At 41.5% G+C, this 27643-nt stretch overlaps 1 protein-coding gene across 1 annotated transcript in view; it reads left to right on the top strand.

Annotated features, from left to right (window-relative positions):
* Positions 1–24349, top strand: part of kcnq1.1 (potassium voltage-gated channel, KQT-like subfamily, member 1.1) — a 62439-nt gene extending 38090 nt beyond the window's left edge. The window contains exons 7-17 of the mRNA XM_030046019.1: positions 2891–3001; positions 5176–5271; positions 5471–5587; positions 7410–7548; positions 11604–11660; positions 13913–14042; positions 19128–19203; positions 19609–19703; positions 21716–21762; positions 21897–21958; positions 23691–24349. Coding sequence (XP_029901879.1) covers positions 2891–3001; positions 5176–5271; positions 5471–5587; positions 7410–7548; positions 11604–11660; positions 13913–14042; positions 19128–19203; positions 19609–19703; positions 21716–21762; positions 21897–21958; positions 23691–23951 — 1191 coding nt within the window. The 3' untranslated portion in view covers positions 23952–24349. The remainder of the gene's footprint in view (positions 1–2890; positions 3002–5175; positions 5272–5470; positions 5588–7409; positions 7549–11603; positions 11661–13912; positions 14043–19127; positions 19204–19608; positions 19704–21715; positions 21763–21896; positions 21959–23690) is intronic.
* The last annotated feature ends 3294 nt before the right edge of the window (positions 24350–27643 follow it).

The raw sequence follows: 27643 nt of genomic DNA, 5'->3' as shown, positions 1-27643 counted from the left end.
ACGAGTTCAAATGAAACAGCACTGCAATTTTTGATGCAAGTGAATCAACCTCAACATCTTCCCTAAATGGGTAGCACATGAATGTCACAACTGGCTCGAGTAAAGCAAAGTCTTGAAAGCGTTTGTCAAACTCTGACAGACAGTCGTCAATCTGCTCTGTGTAGCGCGCACTGTCAAGTTGCGCACACGCCTTCCGTTGCGTCTCCAGCTCTGACGCGAGGTTTTGGAAGTTCGCCAAATCGTGGCGCTGCAGTTTTGAGGACAGATGTTGCATTTTTCGTTTGAAAGCATTAACTGAGCTCATCATATTGACCACAGTTTTGTCTTTTCCTTGCAGCTCTAAATTAAGCTCATTCAACATGTTGGTCAGATCAGTTAAAAATGCCAAGTCTAGCAGCCACTGGTCATCATTTAGTTGCTTGTATTCTGCATGTTTAGCGACCAGAAGAAACTCTTTTATCTCCGGACAGAGCTCTCGAAATCTCTGCAGGAATTTGCCTCTACTAAGCCATCTCACGTCAGTGTGAAGCAGCAACTCAGAGTGGTCGCAGTCGGCCTTCTCCAGATGCGCACGGAACAGCCGTCTTTGAAGAGATCTAGCTCGAATAGAACAGGCTATCTTCGTTGTCACATCCATTATCTCTTTCATGTTTAGCATTTTTGCGCATAACGCTTGTTGGTGTATTATGCAGTGGTAATTAAGGAAGTCGGGGAAAGCATCGTCCTCCCTGCACTTGGCAATAAATCCATTAGAGCGGCCAACCATTGCTGGCGCACCGTCCGTGGTGATTGACACCAATTTGTGCACTGGGAGCTGGGTTTTGTCAATGAAGTTTTTGAAAGACTTAAAAATGTCCTCTCCCCGCGTGTGTTCTTTCATGGGCAGTGTTGTTAACAGCTCCTCTTTTGTAGTCATATCTGTAAACACCATCCGAATAAAAATGCACAACTGGGCTGTATCACTTACATCTGTTGACTCGTCCAACTGAAGCGAGAAACACTCGCAGTCCGCGATGTCCTTCCAAAGCTGCTGTGTCAAATCCTCGGCCATGACTTCACAGCGCCGTGTAACTGTACTTCTTGATAGCTGAAGAGCTTTGATGGAAGATAATATTTCCGGTTTGTTTTTAAAATCCCGAAATAACGAGTCAGCTGCCTCAACGAATGCCTCTTTAATCATCTCTCCATCTTGGAAGGACTTCTTGTGCTTGATGATGGAGTGACTCACCCGGAACGATGCCTCGGTGGCTGCCTTCGCTTTTGAGGTTAGCTGCGAGAAAAATGACTGCTGTCCGGACAACTGTGATTTTAGTTCTTTCACCTTTCTCTTTCTCAGCTCGCTTTTCGGAGGAAAGTCAGTGTCATAGTTTTTATGAACAGTCCGAAAGTGCCGCTCCACATTTCCCCTCTTCGGAATAGAGATGGTGGATTGGCAGATCAGACAAACGCACTTCGAAAATGACATTGTGAAAAAAAAGTCTACCTCCCATTCCGGATGGAAATGGTAAGTTTTTGGTTTCTTACTTGGTCCAGCTGCTCCACTCATTTTTTAACCGTTTCTTTGGTAGAAATAAATTGGGAGGCTAGCTAGGTGATTAGCCCGCCGGAATTTTGCAGTAGATCAACTGCGCATGCGTGGTGGCAGTGTGTCAGAAAACACGAGATCTCAGACTGGCTGCCCTGCCCTGATAGGCTAACATCCTTTTTTTTTTTTTTTTTTAATGCCACGCGATCTACCCACACTACCTTTGTGATCGACCAGTCGATCGCGATCGACGTATTGGGCACCCCTGGTTTAGAGGAAAGACTGTTTTAATTGGACACTTACCCCAGCACGTTTTATTGTTTTATCATAAGCCAGTAGCTGTGCTATATTTTTATTTTTAATATTTTATTTGCCCAATCTACCTTGTCAATAAATTAGTTTACACATAGTTCCACCTCTGCCTCTTGTGTGTATGTGTGGTGTGACCCGGGGATTTTACTCAATCAGTACAACCTTGTGACACGTCCACTTGGACACATGTGGCTCCACCTCCCAAATTAACTTGCCTATAACATAATATATAATATGTATATAAAGCCAACTTGCTTTAGCCTCAGTAGAAGCCCTGAGAAAATCTACCTCCCTCTCTCCATCGCGGGTTTAGGATTTAGGATTTAGGATAGCGCAGCCTGCCCTTAAAGGCAGTGGCACCTGGCACACTGATTGGTTTAACTGGCGTAACGCCCAAAACACGCCTATACATAATATAGCGGGTAGCGGAGGTGTTTTGCGGATAGCGGGAGGTGCACAAGATAGCAACTTTTACGGGGGAACGCCTCTTCCTAAATCCTAAATCCGCAAATAGCGGGTTTAGGGAGTCTGGCGCAAGATAGGGCCCTTTGTCTGTCCAAAGTGTGTTTTGTCCACTAGATTTAGACCAGTATAGTTGTTTGCTATCGGGTTAATGTCTATACATTTTCCTTCTCATTCTGCCTTTAAAAGTCAGATATGTTCCAGTTTGATCCCTATTGTGATCCCATTTCACACAAAAGTTACATTAACATTCCCGTCGGGTTCAATGGAGAGTTTTTAGTGTCCCGTACTCCACATGGCTTTTCCATCCTGGGGTTGCATGAAACAACATAAATGCAGCAATTTTGAAAGATATTGGCTGCCTGCAGGTTTGATATAAAAATATCTGTACCAGTGTTCGGCTTTCAAAACCCTGTTCAGTCAACCCCTATTCCCCACAGGCCTCTAATCCACATGAGATGGCCACTCGTGTGTGTGGTGTGTGTATCGCTCGCTGACAGTGTGTAATACAGTCCACTGTATGTAGGGCTGTGTGTGTCTGTGGTTGACACACGACGTTTCCTGCATTAATTTCCGTTCTTTTTTTCAAAGGTGACAGTGACCACCATCGGCTACGGAGACAAAGTGCCTCAGACCTGGATTGGCAAGACCATCGCCTCCTGTTTCTCTGTGTTCGCCATCTCCTTCTTTGCTCTGCCAGCAGTAAGTAGCAGGAGAAGCTGCTTGACCGCGGCAGCTTTCACGCTCAGCGGACCGAGGAGTATACCATGAGCTCCAGCCATCCTTCACATTTCTCATGGCACCTAAACTTTAGAAATCAAAGACCAAAACTGGAACCATAGTTATTGTGCTTAATTCGGTTGGTGCTTTAATACTAAGAATACTCTAAGTACCAAGGGGTCTGGAAGTTATCTTTGTTTCACATCTAAACCCACAGCAGCATGATATACATCTGTCTCACACATTCTTTTACTGGTGTGGGAACGCTGCAAATATTTGATCAAATTAAATTTTAACAATGCGAGTATTACACATGCTTTCATATCATCCTGTTAAAATGAGAATTGGTTTTAAAATGTTTCTAATTACATTTAAGTATGAGTCCGGCCATTAGCTCAGATATTGTAACCCTGTAGCCTGAACTCCTCCGCAGGGACCTTTCTACCCTCCATCGTCCAGACTTAAAGACCAGTGGTGACAGTTCCTTTGGTGTCCTAGTGCAAACATGGGCAAAATAAGGCCTGGGGGCCCGAACTGAACCGTGGCACAATTTAATCTGGACATGAATCATGATTTATGTCCAGAATTCAACCCCCTGCCAAATTCTCATCTGTATAGGAAAACAAACTCTTTTACTTGTTTGACACCAGCAGTCCTGTAGGGGGCAGTGTCAGATATGAGTTGTATGATCCTGTGCGCGCTGTGAGCTGATAAACGCTACAAAAGTCAAGTTTCATGCCGGCTCACAAAATCACCAAGACGAGCAAACCATTTCCAGAGTTCTTGTTTTTAAAAGAGCGCGTGGTTCAGGCTGCAGCTAAACAAGAACAGCTAAAGCATTCAAAACAAGAACAGCAGATTTGTTTCAAATGTTTTCACGCTGCGTTGTTCAGGTGAGACAGGTGAGCGACAAGATGTTTTCCCGCTTCCCGACATCTCTCTGGGTCATTTTGTGTCAACTCGGCAAGATTAGGGGCGGTCGGTTGACCACCTCGGAATCTGTTCAAACTTTGTAGGAACGATCTTTGGCATCTGAAACTGACATTTGCCTATTTTTTTTGTTTGTTTGTTTTTTAGCTGAAATTCCAACATTTTCAGAATTTTTCACCCATTGGAAATTTTCAATAAATCACTCGCGAGTTGGAAATTCAACAAGATGCCACTTTCAGATGTCCATATGTCTTGAAGTATATGTCCTAGAGTCTTCAAGGAGATGTTCAGAAGTATCTGGTGAATGCAGCAAATTCTGGCAATCAAGCCACAATTTTTTGCTTAAGACCTCTCAAATTCAGGATTTGTTAAAAAAAAATTGCAAATAAAGTGGATTTTCAAAAATGTTAGGAAAAAAATATCTCATCATCAACCTTTATTTGACTAGGCAAGTTAGTTAAGAGCAGACTCTTATTTACAATAACGGCCTAGGTGGTGGTATCTCTAATACATAGGATCTATTTGATAAATGTTATTATGAGAATAATATCTGAATGACTTTACCAATGCTTAGAAAGCTGTCATATGTTAGTAGAAATGGGAGTTAAGCAACAACCTTCTCTGAGTTGACATGAAATGACCCCTTTGGATTTCCCCTCTGGAGGGTGCAGTGAAGCATCATGGGAAACTACAGGCACTGCGCGCACAGTTTTCACAGCTTTTTTCTTATTCTGTCAGAGCATTATAGAGTGGTGAGGAGTTCTGAATATATAGAATAGCAATAATTAATCAACTGATTAAAAACGGAAATTGAAAAGGAAAAGTATCCGCCCTTCCACAGAGTGAGCGCTGGGATAGGCTCCAGCAACCCCCCGGATAAGCCGTTTGGAAAATGAATGAATGAATGAAAGTATCGTAATGTAACTTTGTTTTGAAATGAAATACATTGGTATAGAAACTTGACTTACAAAAACATTTAACTATCCAGCCCTTGAACCAAACAGGTTGCCCACCGCTGATCTAACCCTCAGTTTTTAAATGACCTGTCTGCTTTTGCCGACAAAAGAAAAATTTTTACAGACAAGCGTTCATTTCATGGCATGTTACCTCTGGGATGAGTGGTACTGGATATTATAACACATAAAAGGCTGCAGATAATCAAACTGTCTGACTGTAAGTTCAGCACTGGGACAAGCAGTGAGTCCACGGCCGTGTGTTGTTCACAGGGAATCCTGGGCTCGGGTTTTGCCCTGAAGGTGCAGCAGAAGCAGAGACAGAAACACTTCAACAGACAGATCCCTGCGGCTGCCTGTCTCATCCAGGTGAGACGAACGCCGCTGCAACAGAGTCGGCGAATGACCAGGGACGATTGAAACAAAAGCACCGCACAGTTTAGTGAATTAGATGATTTGTAGCCTGTCATTTCTCATCACCCTTTATTTTTTTGATCTGTGTGCTGCACGTTTTGGCACAACATCTGTGTTCCCCAACTAATCCTTTTTTTCCCTCCCGGCCTCGCAGACGTCATGGAGGTGCTTTGCTCTGGAAAACCCTGATTCTGCCACCTTCAAGATGTTTTTGAGGAAAAGACCCATCTTCCCCACCTCCTCTGTGTCCAGCCCCAAGCCCAAGAAAACAGTCAGTACTCATGTTTACTGGTACCTCTCATGTTCGATTTCAACATATTTATACTTGTTCCCAGAAAAAAATCCTGAAACAAGTGAAACTGCACTGGAAAAAGTCCACAGCGTGGGATTATCTCATCCCACTGGCAGGTTGTTTAACCTGTTTTAAGAAAAGCAAGATTTTTTTTAACACTTAATATGAGATAAAATGATTTGCGAAGATGGATATTTTTGTAGTTAAGATTGCTTCCCATGTTCCCATGAGAATCTTTTTTATTTCATCCTCTCTGACTGTCTGATCTGAGTGCTGAACACATTACAAGAGTTGAAAAAATATATTTCCAGTAAGGGATGCATGGAAAGAAATAAATCTGCTTTGTTTAGAGCAGGGGTGTCAAACTGGTGCCATGGAGGGCCGAGAGGCTGCAGGTTTTCATTCCAACCGAAAACTCCACCAGGTGATTTCACTGATCACCCCACCTCCAAGCAGTGAGGAGGGACTAATCAGTGAAATCACCTGGTGGAGTTTTCGGTTGGAATGAAAACCTGCAGCCTCTCGGCCCTCCATGGCACCAGTTCGACACCCCTGGTTTAGAGAGACGTAAATGGAGAAATTAAGTATGTAGTGTTAAAAAAAATCTGCTCTGGGATTGTCTCCCTTTTGAGTGAAATTATGTCAGAATCACTTTGTGGAAAACACACTGGGCCTCATATACCATGAATAAATAAACCAAAAGTTTCAGCTGCATTTATCAAACATTCAGTTGCCAGAAAAGAAAGAAAGAAAGAAAGAAAGAAAGAAAGAAAGAAAGAAAGAAAGAAAGAAAGAAAGAAAGAAACAATCTTAGAAAACTGCTTCACTATTCTGATTACACAGCAGAGAGGCGAGAATTCAAGTCTTCACAAGGAAATATTGGGCCTATTATAGCCTTTAAATATCTATCTATCTATCTATCTATATCTATATATATAGATATAGACTATATCTATATATATAGATATAGATATATATACAGCACAATAATATACGTGCAAAACAATATAATCAATACACACTATACAGTACAAAACACAATAAAGTTTATAACGATCAATGAGAATTCTTAAGGTAAAGTTTTAACTGTTTCTTACTCTCTGTGATGTCCATCGGTAAGTAATTTCATATTGACATAACTCGGTACAATTCCCATTAGTAATTAATTATCATATAAACTACCTGGACAAGTACTAGTGGTTGACTGATGTTGGTTTTTCAGTGGTTGATATCAACATTTAGAGAGCCGGGCTGAACTTAAATGAACATTTAATTAACACTAATGTTACTGTCTGCTTTGCCTCTGTTTGCTAAAGTAAATCTGCACTCTGTCTGCAGTGCACTTACTTTAAATGAAAGAAAAAAAAAGTATTAACCGAATAAACATCCCCAAGTAAGCAAAAAAACTAAACTCACCAATGAAAAATAAGTACAGTTTTAGAGCAGTTAACAGCAGCATTTATCAGCAGATAAGGGGAGGCAGTAACATTGTTCCTCAGCAGCTGTGCTGACCGGCTGCCTGCAGGCGTTTCTGCAGACAGTTTTTTTGTGTATCAGCCTTGTGTGCACAGATATTAGCAGATACGGTTGCCTCAAAATGCCAGATATCTGCCCTGATTAAACAATCTGTCTCTAGCAAACACTATGATCAGCATGAGCTACTGATTGTTTTTAAGCAAGAAAACAAAAAGTGTTCGTCTGCACGGCGTCAGTATTCAGGTGGTATTACTGCTCCTGTGGACCTGCTGCTCTGACAATACTTTTACTTTGCTGAGTGGAGATGTTTGCATTTCTTGGGCAGGTGAAGATGAGGAGGAAGCTCAAGAGCATTGACAAGGACAGCAGTCCCAGCTCTCCCACCATTCCCAGCATCACTTACGACTGCGTGTTTGACGGCGGGAGGGAGCTGAGCTCTGACGTGTACAGCACCGTGGGCACAGGTACTGAGCTGGGGTGAACCGGGCTTTAAAGGGAGAAAACACTCAACTGAAAAATTCATTGGTGTGTTTACATGGACCTTGAGCAGCCCCATCAATAATCCAGCGATATGGACAAATTTCCTGTCTCTCTTTAATATGTATAACATGGACCAGCTCGAGTGAAAGCTAATGGGAGTTCTCAGCTTCATTTTGTAGCTGTGGTCACTGAGAAAATGTCGGAAATTGTCCTTATACACACACTTATTGGCTAAAGGAACTAGATTACCAACTACTTTACCTTTGCGTTACTTTCTAAAATCCAGATTATTCTCGACATTAGTGTTATTTGCTGCAATCGCAGTAGTGTCACACACATTTGAAAGACAGTTCAAATCCTCCAAAGTGGTGAGTAGCTCCTGTGCCTTCACTCAGTCTTCTATTGATATGGATTGCAAGGTGTGTAAAAAAAATAAGATAAATTGAGCAGGATAGGCCAGTGGGTTGTGTTGGAATCAGTAAAGATCTCCCTCACTGTGTCGCTTTATTTTTCACAGCGTGCTGTTTACATAAAGCCTACTTTATCCACACATTCTGCAGCAGAGAGATAGAAAGATAGAGATGCATTCACAAAATAAAAGCCCACATTTCTGGTCAGCAGGAGCAACACACCTGCTTTTAAATATTATGAAAGACCTGAATATGAGCAGTATGGATGGCTGCATGTAAATGGGAATATTAATGGAGCATTCAACTTCATGAGCTATGCAAACAGCCTTGTATGAATGCTGTCTTTTACAGAATAAAGGCAAAAAACGGAGTATTTTGTGCATGTCAACGCAGTCGCTGTTGGTGATGAAGTCTTCGCTGAGCAGCTCAGGCGCCGGGCGGATCGCTCTGGCTCACATCCAAACCCTCCTGAGCTGCTTCCTCTGTTTTTTAATAGGCAGTTCTTCATTTGCCTCTGCAGATATTTCCTGTCAAGGAGATGTCCGGTTCCAGGCCCCCATCCTTTTCTTTCTCTACGTGCTTTAAATTGGCAATATCACTAATTAGCATAATGTCTCTTTCCATTTCGGCTCAGACAATACCCAGTTAGACCTCCTATTAAAGCCCACTGACCCTGACTCTATCCATACTCATATGAAGCCTTGGATGTGTCAGAACTTTCTTACACTTTTATGACAAAAAAAAGTGGAGATAGCATTGTTTTGGCCCTCCTCGTTCCACAAATCTCATTCTGAGCGGACTGTGGATAATCTTACCTCCCACAAAAAGCCAGTGGCTCAAAGTTAAGGAACGACAGAGACTTGACTTGACTTTTGAAGAACACGTGAAGGCAGTCGAAGATGTATTGTTGGTTTGTCGCCGCTGTCCTCCACAGATTTACAGAAGGTCGTCCATGTTCTTATTTCACCTTGTTTAGACAAAAGAACCTGTCTGAGCGACGAGTCACAGAGCTGATGTCAAAGCAAAACTGAACGTTGGTTGAGAAAAACACTTTTAGCACATAAATGAACACACACACACACACACACACACACACACACACAAAGTCCTGCAACTTTTGAAGAATTTTTCTTGTTATTTTCCATTTTGAAGTGGAAAGTAGATCCTGAAGGTAGCGCCTGCAGGTAACTTGTGCCAGGAAGAAACAACCTTTAACAAATAATTGCAATTACTTGAAATTAAAGAGGACACTGGGACTTTTTTGGTGTAGTCATAATCCTATTTGTTCATGTTTATGTGCTACAAGTGTTACTTTGGGAGCTGTTTTGCTATGGAAGTGAATGGAGAGCCACAAATCCAGTGTTGTGGATTAGCAGCCCAGGGGAGCACGGAGCAGCTAATGAGGAGATTTCACCTCCATGTGGACTCACATCACACCCAGGGAGCCAGACAACACGACACGACACCAAAGTTCATTTTTTGCTTGAAATGCCGTTTCACAGCCTAACCACAATCCTGAAACAAATCTACGCCTTGTGGAAACCTTTTTCAGATGCAAAGATACCAACTCCTGTGAACCAGTCATGTTGCTGTTTGCAGTCCTGTTCTCCTCCGCTAAAAAATCCATGCCATACTCTGCCTCACCTGTTAAAAGGAGGCCCCCCCCCCACACCTCTCCCCTCCGAAATTTCACAATAAGAGAATCCATGAAGCCAGTGAGCAGAACGACCGAGCTGAAGTGGCGGCACTGAGCCGATAAAGCCGCGATCTGAGTCAAAAAGAGAACAGTGCCGAGGACGTAGCAGAACATGCCACGGTAGTTTAGGTTGGCTATGAGCCCGCAGGCACAGAGCTTAGCGAAGTTTGTCCCAGGCTGGCCTCCGTACCGCCGTGATGTGAGCTTTTTGGAGAGGAGAGAGCGAGACAGGCAGGGAGGGAGGAGTGGCTCGGCGAAGAGTTTACATACTCAGTCCCATCTGGTGGTCAGATAAAATCACACTGAAGACGCACGTTTGAGGTTTTACTGATGACATTTAAAAGCACCGCTGGACTCAAACAGGTGCAGCTGGTTGTGTTGCTGCCTTCAGGGCCCAAACACTTTGCAGCAGCTTAGGCTCACTGATCCACTGCTCTCTCTTAAATCCCTTCCCAAACGGCACTTAACAGGTTTATAAAGCAGTTGGGTTAGTTCTTATATTGTTGTTATGTTGTTGTTGTTTTTAGTCTCATTTCATTTTTTCACAATTACTTATTCTTTTTGAAACAAATTTTTGCTTGATTGTTTTTTCTATTTTCATCACCTTTTTTCATGTTTTTATTCATTGATTTTTATTTATTTATTTATTCATTCATTTTTTAAATTAATTATTTAAATAATTTATATTTTTATTTTATTTTATTTTATTAATTTTATTTTATTTTTATTTGTTTGATTATTTATTTACTTATTTGCAGAATTTAAAGTGTGTGTTTGCTCTACATTAACTTTAACCTGGCATATATGATTTGAAACTAACTGATTTCTGCAAGTTCAGTCGTCCCTCTGACGTGAGGATGTGGACTGGATGCTCACGCCGGCTGTGTCTGTTGCGTTTACATGGAGCTGTCACACTAAAACCATTGAGTCAGATGGCTTCTCTCAAAAGCGTAACTCAAATTTCAAACAGTTTACTCGAAACTGATAAAGTGTTGAAGCTGTTTCACCGGGGCCGGTCATCGTCACCTGGGCTGTTTTTGCGGTTCTCTCTCTGTTGTAAATATTTTTTCTCTGATAATAGATTAATAACAATAGACTAATAATAGTAGTAATAGGTTACAATAACAAATGCTTTTATTTGAACTAGAAATGTGTTGTGTTGTCTTCCGTTAGAGTAGCATTTGGACGTTAAGTTGCTACAAAAGAATCTTTACGTTGCTAAGCAACGGATCTGTTATTTTTCCTCTCGCCTCTTTTATGCTGCGTCTGTTGTTTCCTCCTTGTAACTGTGCAGTATTACTTTTTTTATCAGTAAATATGATCGGCCTGAATGAGAAGCGGTGGTGATGGTCATTTTTAAGAAGCTCCAACATTTTTACAGCACTCTCAGTAGCGCTGTATAGAGGTGTGCAGTCACACATTTGGGGGTGGGACCAGCCCATCGCTCGTCTCTGGTCTTTCTGCAGGTGTGTCTATGTTTCATGGACTGCTGCCCCTCTCTGATCTGTGCCTCCTCCATCCTACCTGACCATGTTGCTGATGCTCTCACTCTTTTCTTTTCCTCCCTCTGACTCTTCTCTGCCCTTCCTCTCGGTGCAGCGGGACCCCTCACTCTGGGAGGATGTGGTGAGCTGCTGTTAGTGTCCACTTCCTGCACATGTCCTCAGTCCAGGCACTGTCCTCTGTCCTCTGTCCATGATAACATCCTTGTGTCTAAAAAAGCTCTTTTTCTCTCTCAAGAACCCTAACAGCATGCTCTTTGTCGGTCGTTTTAACACCTCATTTGCTTAATTATGTGGATGAGATTGTGATGTAATGCCATCATTTTTCAGCACCGTCATTTTTTTTTTTTTTACTGTCATTTTATTGCCCTTTTGGGTAAAAATGGATCACAGTGGACGGTGATCATGTTCATGTCTGTCCTGTGCTTCAGATCGCCAGCAGTCTTGGACGTCTCTGACCTCCCTTCAGTTCAGCTCACCGCCTCCAGGTAACTCTTTACATCTCTGTAGCCCATACACTGTATACTATGTAGTACCTGTACTCAGGTAAATGTATTTCTGTATCTGGATCCCCATCAGCTTCCACAAACTGGTCGCTAATCTTCCCGGAGTTTGTGCAGCAAAACTAGCAACGATAAAAACAAGCAAAAAATGAACATCATTCTGTATCAATAACACAAAAAGACAAAAAAAACAAGTCAAATGTAAAGAAAAGTAAGCAAAGCAAAATAACTCCACGTATAAAACAAAATAGTAGCCTCACAATGAAAACAAAAATGAAACTGTCAAATACACAGCAACAAAAGCAAAAAAAAAAAAAAAACAATCACAAATTCTGAGACAGAAAAACTACAATAATAATTCATAACTTTATAAAAGAAAATCCAATTTTTCCAAGTAGAAGAGGCTCTATAGAGAACAGAGAAATGCTGACAAAAAAACAGTAAATACTCCTTCATCATAACGGAATTGTTGGGCGTTAACTGAGGACAGAATTACACATTAGTACGAAAAGAACTGCATGTGGTGAATAAAAATTGCAGACTCAACTTCATTCTTCTACATTTTTGGCGTCTTCTCTTTTTCACTTGCACTGACATTGTAATCTCCTTTAGGGCTCATCTCCTCATCTTCTCATCTCCTTTTGCTTTTTTTTTTTTTCATCGTTACCCGACCGTGATTTCTTCCCCTCTCCGTGTCCTTAGCTGTTAAAATGAACCGACAATGATTTTTATCTTCTCCTGCTTTCTTTTTTGAAAGTATTTTTATTCATTCTATGGACACAAGGGGCCTCATGCTGGAGTCACTCATAAAATTTGTACTTAAATGGCACATAAAATATATGGATATATCTTATATTTTGTTATATCATTATTATTATTATCTTATTATCCTTATTATTATTATTAGTAGTAGTAGTAGTAGTAGTAGTAGTAGTAGTATTGATATTATTAGTATTATTATTATTATTATTATTATATTCTCGTAAACAGAACTTTCTGCTGTGAATCTGTCACATGATCATATCTACAATCAGCCTGGTTCCATAAATCCGAAAAAAAAAAAAAAAAAAAAAAAAATCCAGTAACGGTTTTCCATTAAATGCATTTTCAATGGCAATATTCAAAATTCATTGATATAAAAAAAAATTGACCATGACATTAATTGATTAAATGTCTTAATGTGGGATGCCCCGTCTCATATCTTCCAATCAGAGTATGAGCTTCTCCCCTCTGACATCGTTACTAAAACTCATTTGTAGCTCCTCCTGTTAATGTTCAGTATTTAAATCAGGCACTGAGGTGACGGTGGCTGTGCACCGGCTCTGTGATGTTCAATACGGAGGGTAAAGGTGCGGTAAAATGTGTGTTATGCTGCTGGAGGCTTTTATTGATCATAGTGCGGAGGTTCATGTATTTATGTATGGAAGCTGTTCGTATTTATGTGCATGGTTACTGGTTGTAATGCAGATATGTTTGAGAAGATTTGAGACAATAAAGTAGGCATATAACCCTTTTTTATCATCCTAAATCATTTCAGTTACTGTATAATCTATCAGCACCTTAAATTAAATGATCTGACTGACTTCTCTATTTAAAATCTACAAGAAGGAAGCTGTGGCATGCAACATGTGGCTTGCTTCTCTCATGTGCCGTTTTCATGAATGAAGCTTCTGGTTCAACGGCTGCCTTTTACGCTCCTTCACAAGTCCCATGAACGTGCACTCGATTACAAACGGGGGGAATTATCACATGTACCAGAGCTGATTCACAAAGTTTTATGAAGTTTATGAAGTTTGCTGAATCTGACATGGCAGACTCACAGGAGCTAGGGTAGGGCGATATGGCCAAAAAATAAAATCTCATTTTTTCCCCCATGATTCACCATTTTAATCTAGATTTTTCTTGTTTTTAAATTAACTATAAATACTAACTGATGTGGATCTTAGCAGACATGAGCATGTGACTGGTGATTCATGCATTTATTTAATTTAAAACATAAATTTGAATTAATGGATTTAATCGAATTATGGCCAAGCTCTATTAGGATTCTGCCTCATGGGAAAAAGTATGACATAGTCAAGATAAAAAAATAGGAAAGTGATCTTGCATGAGGCCCTTTGAGTATGAAATGCACTATTTAAAGGCTGGCTGATACAGGTGCCTTGCCTTGCTTGATAGTCAGTGGCATCACTCAATGTTTAACATGAAGAAACATTCTGATGTGTTTGAATGTCCAGTGAAAAGAAGCCCTGCCTTTTTGGAGGTCCACTCCCCGGAGCCCCTGCAGAGGAACAGCAGCTTTGCAGACGACCTGGAGCTGGAGGCGGAGAGGGACAGCGAACTGGCCCCCGCCACAACAGTGTCACAGTGAGTTCAGCTCCACTCTGCCATGGCTGGGCTGTGTGTGTGTGTGTGTGTGTGTGTGTGTGTGGGTGGGTGTGTGTGGGTGGGTGAAGTCCTGGGAGCATGTCAGAGAATGTTTCTGGTTTACTTTCACAAACATGTACGCTGTGTAATTAACCTTCCTGATGTGCCTTCGCCCAGAGCACTCCAGTGTCGGCTGTCTAATGGCACCCTGTTAGCACTTGTACTGTCAAAGCACAATAAGAGATTGATATGAGGAAATGAGTGTTAAGTAACCACAACATAATGTAAGTGTACAGTAAGTGAAATAAATGGAGCAACGGTTTTGTCCCTCGGGATTTTCCTTCTAAATGGTGGGGTGATGCAGAGTGGGAATGCATGCAGCAGTGCTGCTGGCAAGATCGCTCTGTGCTCCACTGGCTCCAAAACACTCAACCAGCTGTTCTCATAAAGCAACACCACCTCATATCCCTCGCTAAATTGAGCATGCATAAAGTACCACTGCTGGTGTTCATCCAGTGTTTAGCAATGACAAGATGAAACCCAGTTAACGCAACTTAAAATGTGCAAGTCTTTCAAATGCACAGGCATGTGGCACAAAAGATGTTAACTGTTCATTTTACTTTAGAAGAGGCCCAATTTGCATTTAAAAATACAAAGGCAAACAGATGCATTTTTCACTTCATTATATTTTCATCAGTGGTAATATTGACTTGACTAAGAATTCTTAAACAACCATGTTGAGAAGACGTTAATGTTTTTTTTCCTCCTGCATGTTGGTCAGTGTGACGGTTTCCATATCCACACTTTGTCCCTGCTCACACATGAACAGACGTTCAGGGGCTCATCTGGTAGAGTGTGTACCACTGATCAAGGCAGTGGTCTGGGTTTGAATGCTGCCTGGGCCCTTTGCTGATAAAATGAGCCCAGCCTTTCCAGTCTCTCTCCATTTTCACTATTGCATAAACCAAAAATGCTAAAAAAAAAAAAAAAAAAAAAAAGAAGAAGAGGAAGAAGAAGAAGAAAGCCTTACAAAAAGACATGCAGAAATCTGAGTGAGGGTTTCTGCAGCAGAACTCTAGCTCTGCTAAACGAGTTTCTCTTAATCCCTAACCCCGATTATGACAAACCTGGTTTCTCATTCCCATGTCAGTCCAGAAACAATCTAACAGCCATACATGGAACAGGATTACTTGCATGCATATAAACACGCTGACCGTCTACTACCCTGTTGCCACTCACAAACAAACAAGTAGTGCTCTCCTTGTAATGCAGAGGACTGGGCCTTCAGTCAGGGGCGCTGCTTCAGCAAAAGCCGAGGTATGGCAATGTGACATCACATCACAGACTCACAAACTGGTGCATATTTCAGCACCATGGACAGAGGGTGAAGGTCTAAATATCATTGGCCATTTGTTTAATCTTTGTTCAATCTTCTTTGTTCAAAATGTGGCACAAAATAAGTGAATTTACTGTCATTTCAAAGTGCTAAGGCCCGACCATGCAGGCTGATTTCAGTTTTAAACCACATGTTTGAATTTGTTTGTTACAGGAAAAAAAAAAAAAAAGCACCTACAGTCGCAGTCATCATTTGCACAGGCTGATGGATAAAGCAGCTAGAAAAAATTCTTCTATCACTCACCGTTCACTCACCGACGCTCAGATTCACTGACGACTATGTTATGGACCAATCAGAGGTCTATTTTCTTCTCATAGACAAATAAACCTGCCGTACCTCACCAAACCCAATTGACGCCTGTGCCTCGAGTGCAGAAAGCCGGTGAAAGAGTTGGAAAGCAGCAGTTGAGGTGAAATAAGTGGAAGGAAGTTGACAGCTTGATCCATCCTTCACATGGAGTGTTGTTTGTCTAACCACTTCAAGTCCAATTTCCCCTTAAATTTCCAGTTAGGTAGCTTTAGTTTTTTCCCCATATACTAGGAGAGTGTCACATCCATATCATGCATCTGCTGGTTGCAGCTTCATTGAAACTATGTCAAGGATTCAAGGATTCTTTATTGTCATGTATGTTGAGTGAAATATTCAAATCCAAGATGCCATTGTTTTATGGCTGCAGCATCACATCAACTGGATATATTTGGTATCTCTGGAAACCTCAGGATCTCCACGAAACTTTACAATAAATTTGCGTAGGCTTGATCAAACCTGCACTGTCCTGTAACAGTACATTTTTAAACATTCAGCACGAGAACACCTTCATTGGATTTGCACTGGATTGCACTGCAGCCTTGTGTATTTATTTAAATGTGTAGGTAAACGTAGCCTAATCAGTAGTCTAGATAATGCGCTGCTAATTCTTTAATAAGTGTTCAGTCAGACATAACAGCGCACCAGTTAACTGTCTGGATTTCAGTGCCATGTAATTATCATTTATTGTATCATTTAGCAAAATTAACTGATGGAATAATTGATTAATCCAACATGAGAGCAATCATAAAAATGCTGCAGACCCAGATTTATACTGACAACAACTGCATCATTACCTATAAGTCACATGAATTTAAAAAGATCATGTGTTGATGTCGGTATAGGTGGGAGACTCATATGTCTTTTGAAAAGATTTGGGCAGTTTTACGTGGCTAAGAGACAGGCACAAACACAGCCCTCAAATCACCACCTTCCGGGGTAATTTGGTGCAGTGAGCTGTGAGAGGCAGATTCACCGTGGGCATGAAAAGCATGAAGATTAAACAAATTGAGTTGTAGACAAACACCGAGTCTATCTGCTGTTTGGGAATTTTGAGGTGTCCCTCGAGAGAAAAAACAATTTTGATTTCATTTTACTTTTTTTTTTTAAATGTAATTTTATTTATTATTGATTTAGTCCCCTATTTTATAAAGACATGGATAGACTTCTCTCTGTTATTTTTTGTTAGTTTTCATTCAGTGTAATAGGTATGGACAGGAACCACCTGTGTCACCGGGTATTGTTTTTGTTGTTGTTTTTTTCATATATGCACATATATATCAGGGGTGTAAATAAAAAAAAAAATAAAAACAAACCATTTAATCCACAATGCGCCCTACAAAGTGCAACACATCCACTGTATGAGAGCCACGCAACCACACAGTGAGCTGCTGATTAATGAATATGAATGAAAGTATTTTTATGTCTGTTTTAAATAGTCTGAGTAGTCTTTTGCCTTTGAAAGAATATTTTCTGACGTCACATTGTTATCCCAAATTTCTGAATGAAGAAAGTTATTTTTGCAAATAAGATCAAACACAGAGAACATGGGGAACGCTAGTGTTTTTTTTTCTTTTTCTTCCCAGCGGACAAAACACACTGAACTACACTGGGAAGAAGAAAAAAAAAAAACACTACCATTATATAATATCATTATTTCTATGTTTGCAGTGGAGGAGAGATCCCCGTCTCTTTAAACATGAAGATTATTACAGTGTGTGTGTGTGTGTGTGACGACAGGACAAATGGTTAAGTTTAGGGTTGGATGAGGTCAAAGGTAAATAAGAGAGTCTTCCTCCTGCAGTCACAGAAGAAAATGTCTTTGTTTGCGTTGGGAATTGGATCTGGGTCATTGGAGCTGAATGCAGACATATCTACCAATCCTCCGCGCTATGGCAATGTCAAACCACCGCCTGCTGCTTCAGCGTGTCTCCTCCGCATCATGATGGGGAAATAAATTTATTGCACTTTTCGCACACAGAGCACGTTATTTGCTTTGAAGACGTTGTGCTTACTTAATGAAATTTTGTGAAACCAGGCTGTGTAAAATAGATGATTGCATTGCCTGTGAAAACAAATAGAAGTCACCCTTGCAAGACACACACACACACACGCACGCACACACACTCACACACACATGCATACACTGTCTGTGACCTAAGTGGACTTGACTAAGAGCTAACTGCTCCCCCCTCCACGTGCTCACTCACTGCTTTTCCAGGGTAATGAAGCCTGATAAGCAATAGCTCCTTAATAACTCCCACAACATAATAATAGAGGCTAAATGTGCTACAACCACTCTGGGCTTTTCACTAATGATTTTCACAGAAACACATAGGCAAAAAAATTACCCATCCTTTGTTATTAGTTAAGTTGACCTTGATCACATTCGCAGGGAAACAAGCCACAGGGGAGAAGCTTTTGATGTAGACTGAACGGTAATCACACCATTGCGCCGCACCGAACTGAAATAAATCTTTTTTTGTTGTTGTTGTTTTTGTTATTGTATAAAGGTCGTGCCAAGCAGCTGCTTTATACAAGGAAAACAACACAGAATATATCAGTCTAGTCGGAATTTTATACCCACCACATTGCTCAATTTTTCAATTTTCAGGGGCCACATCTGTTTAATAAAAGCCACATTAGCAGTGTCCAACCTCAATTGCATCATATTTTCTTTGGAGAAATTGCAAAGTAGGACAAACACATTTTTTGTGATGTTCATTTCTGAGTATTCAGACGTGAATATCTTTTTCCCAATTCCAAATCAAACCTCTGCCCATCTCTTTATTCATGAGTGAAGTGAAGTGGAGAGGGGAAGTTGGGGGACTTTTGAAGCCTAAAGAAAACTAAAGAGCTGGTGCGACTGTTATCTCACCTCTGATTGGATGTTATCAGTCCTAATCACCCCTCAGGTTTGGGTTAGTACAGGGGTGTCAAACTCGTGCCATGGAGGGCCGAGAGGCTGCAGGTTTTCATTCCAACCAACAACTCCACCAGGTGATTTCACTGATCACCCTACCTCCAAACAGAGAGGCGGGACTAATCAGTGAAATCACCTGGTGGAGTTGTTGGTTGGAATGAAAACCTGCAGCCTCTCGGCCCTCCATGGCACGAGTTTGACACCCCTGGGTTAGTAGGTTCCTGCTGTGCCCTCTAGTGGCCATGACTCATTTTTTTTTTAATTAACATTTTAAAAAACTCACTTACCCCTGCAATACTCCATCGTACCCCTAGTGGTACCCATACCCCCATTTGAGAACCACTGTACTAACCCAAACCTCCGGGGGGGATTACGACTGATGACGTCTGTTCGATGGTGTGATGACAGTTGAATCAGGTGCTCCATTGTCCATGCACCTTATTAAACTCTTCTCTTACAGGCTGACGGACTCTCATCGAAGAGCTATCCGAGTGATCCAGAGGATGCGCTATTTTGTGGCCAGGAAACAGTTTCAGGTGAGTTTATAAGGGAATCAGGAAATCAGGAAACACAATTTTTATCATGAGTACTGTTTTTATTATAAAAGCCCAATGCAGTTACTGTTTAGTGACAAAATCATGAATTCTGCCTTGAAATTCAAAGTAGACGGAGACAGTCAACATGGGGTAAATGTTTTCCTCATACTTAGACTGATTTATTCAGATGACTGATCTGTTGCCATCCATAATTTATGCAAGGGAAAACATAGGAGTGCTTCTTATGAATAAAACAGATAAGTCATCTGAATAAGTTGGTGTGAGGGCGCAGCAAACATTTAGCTGTACAGAAGACAGATTACTCTGCACAATAAACAGCTACACATTGAGAGTTTTATATATACCGTGTTTAAAGCTCCAGGGTGTTTCCTTGGTGTTTTGCAGCAAGCCCGGAAGCCGTACGACGTACGAGACGTGATCGAGCAGTACTCACAGGGTCACCTCAACATCATGGTTCGAATCAAGGAGCTGCAGAGACGGTGAACTCCTCCACCACGACCACAACGCAGACTCATGTTCACTGGATGAGCTACTGAGTGGATGAGTGGATGATGATGAATGGGTGGATAGTGAAGGGAAGAATGGGTAGATTGGTGGATAGATGGATGATGATAGATGGGTGGATCGATGGATGAATGGATAGATTGGATGATGAATGATGGATGGATGGATGGATGGGTAGGTTGATGGGTGGATGGATGGATGGGTGGGCGCATTAGTGAATGGATGATGGCTGGATGAATGATGATGAATGGGCAGATAGTGAATGGAAGGATGGGTAGACTGATAGATTGATGATGGATGGATGGGTGGATGGATGGATGAATGGGTAGATTGGATGGTGGATGGATGGATGGGTGGATGGTAGATTGGTGAATGGGTGGCTAGATGGATGATGGATGGATGAGTAGATTGGTGGATGGATGGAGGGATGGATGGTTGGATGGGTAGATTGGAGGATGATGGATGGATGAATGGATGGATGGATTGGTGAATGGATGGATGAATGATGGATGAATGATAGGTAGATTGGAGGATGGATGGATGACAGATGGATGGATGATAGATGGATGGATGGATGGATGGATGGATGGATGGATGATGGATGGATGGATTGGTGAATGGATGGATGAATGATGGATGAATGGATAGGTAAATTGGAGGATGGATGGATGGATGACAGATAGATGGATGGATGATAGATGGATGGATGGATAGATGGATTATGGATTGATAAATGGATGGATGATAGATGGATGGATGGATGCATGAGCAGATTTGAGGATGATGGATAGATGGATGATGGCTTGATAAATGTAGGGATGATAGATGGATGATGGATGGATGGATGGATGAATGGATGGATGGATTGGTGAATGATGGATAAATGATGGATGAATGGATAGGTAGATTGGAGGATGGATGGATGACAGATAGATGGATGGATGATAGTTGGATGGATGGATAGATGGATTATGGATTGATAAATGGATGGATGGATGGATGGATGCATGCATGCATGCATGAGCAGATTTGAGGATGATGGATAGATGGATGATGGATTGATAAATGTATGGATGATAGATGGATGATGGATGGATGATGGATTGATAAATGGATGGATGATGGATGATGGATGGATGGATGATGGACAGATGGATGATGGAATGATAAATGGATGGATGGATGGATGGATGATGGATGGATGGATGGATGGATGGATGGATGAGCAGATTGGAGGATGATGGATGATGGAATGATAAATGGATGGATGATAGATGATGGATGGATGGATGGTGGGTAGATTGGTGGATGGATGGATGGATGGATGGATGGATGGATGTGTAGATAGGTAGATTGGTGGATGGATGATGGATGGATGGATGGACGGATGATGGATAGATGGATGATGGATTGATAAATGGATGGATGATGGATGATGGACAGATGGATGATGGAATGATAAATGGATGGATGGATGGATGGATGAGCAGATTGGAGGATGATGGATGGATGGATGATGGGTAGATGGATGATGGAATGATAAATGGATGGATGATAGATGATGGATGGATGGATGGATGGTGGGTAGATTGGTGGATGGATGGGTGGATGGATCGATGGATGAATGGATGGATAGATGGATGGATGGATGGGTAGATAGGTAGATTGCTGGATGGATGGATGATGGATGGATGGATGGACAGATGATGGATGGATGGATGGATGGTGGGTAGATTGGTGGATGGAGTGATGGATGGATGGATGGGTAGATAGGTAGATTGGTGGATGGATGGATGGACAGATGATGGATAGATGGATGGATGGATGATAGATGGAATATGATACTGTAAGAATAATTGGTGATTCTGGTGATGGTGCAAGAGAGAGTCAGAGCACGGACAGTGAAAAATAAAATAAAATAAAATAAAAACCGAGAGAGGGAGTGAGAGACGGAGCGCTGACTTGAGTCTTTGATTGTTTCCTCCAGACTGGACCAGTCTCTGGGGAAAATAACTCTGTTCCAGACGAGCTCAGGTACTGAATCACTCCACTGCTGTCTCAAAATAGATTAACCATGAAACACAGCCGCCACAGCAGCAGCAGCAGCAGCAGCAGTGCTAATCCTCCTGTCTGTATTATTGTCCTGACCGTTGTTTCTGTCTCTGAAGACCGAGCCAAAGACAAAGGCAACAACACCATCGGCTCCAGGCTCAACAGGATGGAGGAGAAGGTAGGACTTGTTCGACTTGATTTCACTTCACTGTTACTGCGTCTAGGTGAATGGGTCATGATCATACCAATGATAAATGGACAAAGAGCTTTTTTCTTGTTTTTATGCTGTGTGTATCCTTTCGCTAAGTGGTTGTCAAAGTTTTTTCAGTAATTTTATCCCCTCTGAAATGCTGGTGGTCTATCAAACTTACATTTACAACTTCTTACAGCATAGGCTAAGTATTTTAGGAATTATGCAACTCATATTTTTTAAATTAACATAAAAAAAAAAAAATCTCACGTATCCCAAGGTAAATGGACTGCATTTCCATAGCGCTTTTCTAGTCTACTGGCCACTCAAAGCACTTTACAATGTTTGCCTCACATTCACCCATTCATACACTGATGGCAGAGGCTACCAGGGTGGCAAGCTGCCCACCCAGGAGCGGTGAGGGGTTCAAGTGTCTTGCTCAAGGACACTCTGAGCCAGGGATCGAACTGGGAACCCGCCGATTACCAGGTGACTGCTCTGCCTCCTGAGCCACGCCACCCCAAGGCACCCCTAGGGCTCTGCGTACCCCCATTTGAGAACCTCTGCTTTAAATAACGATTAAAATAAAACATTTCAGTGGCACGAAAGAGTGCTGTTTGCAGATTTCACAGGATCAGGGCTCGCTGTTTCCACCTGCAGCCATTCACTCTCTTAGCACAGTTAGCATGCAGCCCGTGGCTCTCTCTGTATTGGACACAACAGACAGAACCAGGCCACTTATAATCTGCAGAAAAAGTATAATGTTCCTTTAATTTATAGGTCAAATGACATTCTGTTGAATATCTATATCTATTCAAAGAAAGTGCTGCCCAGTTTTTAATGTTAAAGACAATGAAGATGAAGATGAAGATGCTCTCCCTGTATGAAGCACACAGAGCAAAGCTTTCTGACTTAGTGAACCATAAAAAGCAGAGATGTCAAAGATGTGGCCCGTGGACCAAATACAGCCCGCCAGCATGTCTCGTCCGGCCCCCAAGATGTGTTGGCGGGAAGCGAAAATTATTATATTATCATTATCAACTATGTTTTATGAGCAAAAGAGGAGGTGATAAACTGATTATTAATGATTAATGATACATACATGATACATTGTACAAACACAAACATGATGTGTATTTCTAATTTCTAATCTGGACTGAGTGTATTCACCGCATTGTGTGTATTTACTGTAGCTACTGGCTGCTTGATCTATCTATCTATCTATCTATCTATCTTTTTCTCTCTTCTGCTTTATGTAATTCTACATTCTGCGTAGTTTTCATGAGCCAACTTGCAGTTTCTCATTGTCTGATTGGCTGACAAGATGATTTATTTACGATAATAAATCAAAAAGTAGCCTAAAATACCTACGTGTCGTCTTGGGTCACATTGACGTTAGCAAAAAATAACCCAGCACCCATGAAGGTCTCATTTGAACGAATGCGGCCTTCTACCTAATATGAGTCTGACACTCCTGACACAGAGGGAGTAATTTGCATAGTCTCTCCTATTTTTGAACTGCACAGTGACAGCCTGTGAAATTCTGTATATTTCACCTAATTTAAATGGGTGACATCTCAACCTGGTCCCTTCTTCACTGAATCAATCAGAACCTCCTGTTTTGGCAAAAGGACCGCATGCTGCAGAAAACTTTACCTGGACAGGAATGTTGTGTTCATGTCATGTTTATATCTGTGTGTATGTGCCGGACTGCTCGCAGATCACACACATGGACCAGACGCTAAACCGCATTGCTGAGTCCCTCGCTTGCCTGCTGGACCAGAAGGATGTCGGTGGGGGCGAGGGGAGAGGCAGGGGGAGGCCGCGGCTGGGACGAACCTTTAATGTCCTCCCCAGCCAGGACAGCCTGCCCAGCTACGAGCAGCTGTCTTCGTCGCCCTCCTCCTCCACCACCAGCACCACCACCTGCCCCGTCCCGGCCCTCCACACCACCACGGCCAGTCAGGACGAGAACCCCTGAACCGGTGCCGTGCCAAAGCCGCCGACCCGCGCCAGAATGTTTTCCTCTCCTGATTGTAACCGCAGCAAATATTCATGGGTGACTGAATAACAACATACATGTGCAGCTACTTTACCTTACCAAAGTGAGGAGATTCGTGACTGAGAATTGACATCGATAATGACATTTCAACTTTGATTTATCAGGGTATTGCACATATAATGTATTTGATCATATTCAAGCGCCAAGTCAATTATAATTGATTTCCCTGCAGGATTGTCTTGATTTTTTTTTCTCTGTTCATTGTACTTGATATTGTTCTAGGATGATGCCAATGGCATGATGTACTGTGATTCAATACGCTATACTGTTTCCAAATAAATTCAGTTTTATTATATTGTTCATCATGGGACAGAGGATTTCAGTCGCAATAGGTTTATTCAATCAAATGTTTTGATTATTTTAACTGTTTCACTTTTTTGTAAATGCATAGAAATATTCCATAGAAATAAAAAAAACAGGTAAAAATGAATGAGTGTCTACGGTGTTGTCCTTATGGGGGAGTGTTTGACTGAAAATGATGACCTGAACATTTAGCATAACTAAAAAAAAAAAAAAGCACCTGTTCTTGTGGTGAAACATCAGAGTTTCTCTTCCATTAATGCAGGTGGTTTGGTAGAGATTAAAATATATATATATATCAGAGTAACAAAATAATGTTTCTTTCTGAGTGCTGGCTGCTTTACATAAATCTACCTCTGCTGCTTCTAAATATATTAACTCGTACTGCTCTTTGCATTGTGCGTGGGAATTTCTTCAGTGTGGATTTCATCAGCGGAGCAATCTCGAATAATCAAAAGGAAGTTTTGCATTTGACACTTTTTGCATGTGAGCTTTCATTAAGAAGTCAGCCTTAAAGTTTCTGTCTTCCTAAATAACAAGCCCTGTTTGCGCTTGAGGCAAAATTTCCTTTCAAACTGTTGAGGCGGGGTGGTGGAGGTGGAGGTGGTGTGGAGGTGGGGGTTGTGGTGTGTGTGTGTGTGTGTTTGGAGGGGGTGTCCATTGGTTCCTCTGTGGCCAGCAGGCTGGCTAATGCCACGCTCTTCAGTCAGGTGACCTTTGGGCAGCAGATGGTGACCTCCTCCCCACTAGCCATCCGCAGGGTGTCCAGGCATTCCTCCACACAAGTGGCTCTGCGGATAAAAGACCCAAATGACCATCTGCACCCTGCCTTCTGTCTCTGGTGTCCACAACAATGGGCTCCACCCATTTAAGTGTGCGAAGAGTGTGTTGGCCTTTGTGGCGACTCGGGGTGGAGGAGGGTGAGGGGAGAGTGTTGTCACATGCAGGGACGATGTGGAGATGTAGGTTTGGTTGTTTCTTTTTATTGCTGCTATTTAGGGATTGGGGCAAGAAAATAAAACAATACGGAACACTGTCAAACTGAACAGAGGAGATCAGAGGTAAAGATAAAACAGTGGCACTAAATATAGCCCCTCACATAGAGCTACACTGTTTTAGTAGCTTTATAAAGAAAAGAGTTTTCAAATCTAAATGTAAATCTTTTTCTCTCTCTGGAGTTCACTTTGTACCACACAGCAGCAAATTTATTATAAAACTTAAACTGTTTCACGCGGGTTATAATGCCTTTAACCTTACTGTTGATTTCTGAAATTGCTTTATGGGCTAATAAACGTTATAAAGTATCAGCGATGGGGAATTATATTTGGACCAGCAAAGTCCTTGTGACGACTGTCTCTGTAATTTCCTGCATTCAGCCTCTCACTTATTAGGATAATTTGAGGCAAACCCTGTCAGAGAAAAAACTGTGAGCATGCAGATCAGTGCAAATTTTCATAGCTAATTAAAAACATCTGTAGTGTTTGCTGCACATGAACATGAACTTAAATGTCGAATGCATTTAATGACACTCGCCGCCGTATTGACGGTGAAATTTTCGTTTATTGATGATGTACCAAGCAGCTCGTTATACAGATTTCCCAAAAATCTCTCAGGGATTTGACACAATGGGAGTGGGCGGGAAAGTAAAAACCCTTGGGACAGTTTGAATATAGATTTCTTTACTGGAAAACTGGATGTCTTCGCAGCGCCAAAATACAAAGACCATCTGCTCCTAATGCAGAAATAATGCACTTAAGAACCCCTGGCACTGAGGTTTACTCCCTCTCTGGAGTGTGTATGTCAATATGAACACAACCCATTGCTACATCAACATATAAGTAAACAGGAACTTGCAAAAGCAGCTGCATGACAAACTGAAAATAAACATTATCACTAGGTATATTGGTTTGGGCACATGCCAGTGATAATGGCTGATTTGACTATGAAAAGAGGCAAAGTGAAACGAGGCAAGTTGAGGAAGGACCTGGGGGGTCGGAGAGCTCCAATTAGCCACAAAGGCTGATTTGCAGGTGAAAGTAGATGGCACACTCTGCTTTGTGGCCATTGTCCCATTCTCATGCCTCCCTGCCAGATGGCCTCTTGAAATTCTTTAGAGTCAAAACCCCCAGCACTCGCTTGGCGAAATGTGTGAGCGAATGTGTCTCCCTCACTATTAGGCTAATTTGACAGTCACAGCTCCTATTAATGCATATCATTTTAAGCCTGAGAGCACAGCCTCTGTGATTGTGACTGTGAAATATCTCACAATAAAACCCAGAAAATGGAATTAATTCAAAACTCTTATGGTAAATTGTCAACTTATGTTTGATTTTTTTTCCCCTGGTACTTTAAAGGGGACACTTTTTGTATTAGCCTGCTCATATTAGGTCATGTGCAGCGTCACAAAGTCAGCAGAAGAAGCAAAATAATCCAGCTTTTCATTAAGACTGCAGCAAAGTAGCAGCAAAACACACAGGATTTCAAGTTGTTACTGAATGGCTACAATTACAGTTGTCAGCTTTTATGTGAATATGTCATAATGTTCAATTTAGTTCAAGACGTCCAGATGCTAAATATTTACCCATCTCAGGTTAAGAAGATGATTTAAACTTGGTTTTCTAAATGTAAACGATGGCACAAACGAATTCTGAGTTACAAATAAAAGCGAGGGTTTCCTGTTACCCTTGTTTGTTGCCAAACTCTCAGAGACGGTGAAATATGTCCTCACACTGGAGAGCCAGTGGTACAAACACATTGTTTTAATACTTTCCGGCATAATTTTACAAACCATTGTTTTACACCAGGATCTTCGCTTAGATGATTCACACAAAAAGAAACACTGCAGTGAGGTATTGCTTGTGGAAAAATGAAAATAAAAATTCTCAACTGGATGTCCTGCTCTGTGGGTTGCATTTTTACTCCGATCAGAGTAAAAGTTAAGATAGATTAGGAACAAAATTACGTTTTTGTGCATGTTCCACATTCTGACCATGTAGCCTAATTAGTTTGGGCAAGTTTGTGAGAAAAAAATCACTTTAATTATTATCTGTCCAGTGTTTGCAGATCATCAAACAAGATATTTAGGTGGTACAATCCAGAAATTATTGTGTTGACTGTCTGTGCTCACCACCCATATGTCAAAAAATGAAAAGCACAAGGAAATTCATTAAGTGCTCAAGTGAAAATAAGATTATGATTGCTGCATTGGTAATGTCTTGTAAATACTCAAAGATAAATTTACATTTTACAAGCCCTAAGATATAAGCCTTGATGTGCATCTCAGATCATTATGGGCAAAAGCTATATAATGA

This window comes from Myripristis murdjan, chromosome 3 (assembly GCF_902150065.1).
Source record: "Myripristis murdjan chromosome 3, fMyrMur1.1, whole genome shotgun sequence".
Lineage (NCBI taxonomy): Eukaryota > Metazoa > Chordata > Actinopteri > Holocentriformes > Holocentridae > Myripristis > Myripristis murdjan.
Note: the sequence above shows the minus strand (reverse complement) of the source record. Positions and strands in the feature narration are given on the sequence as shown.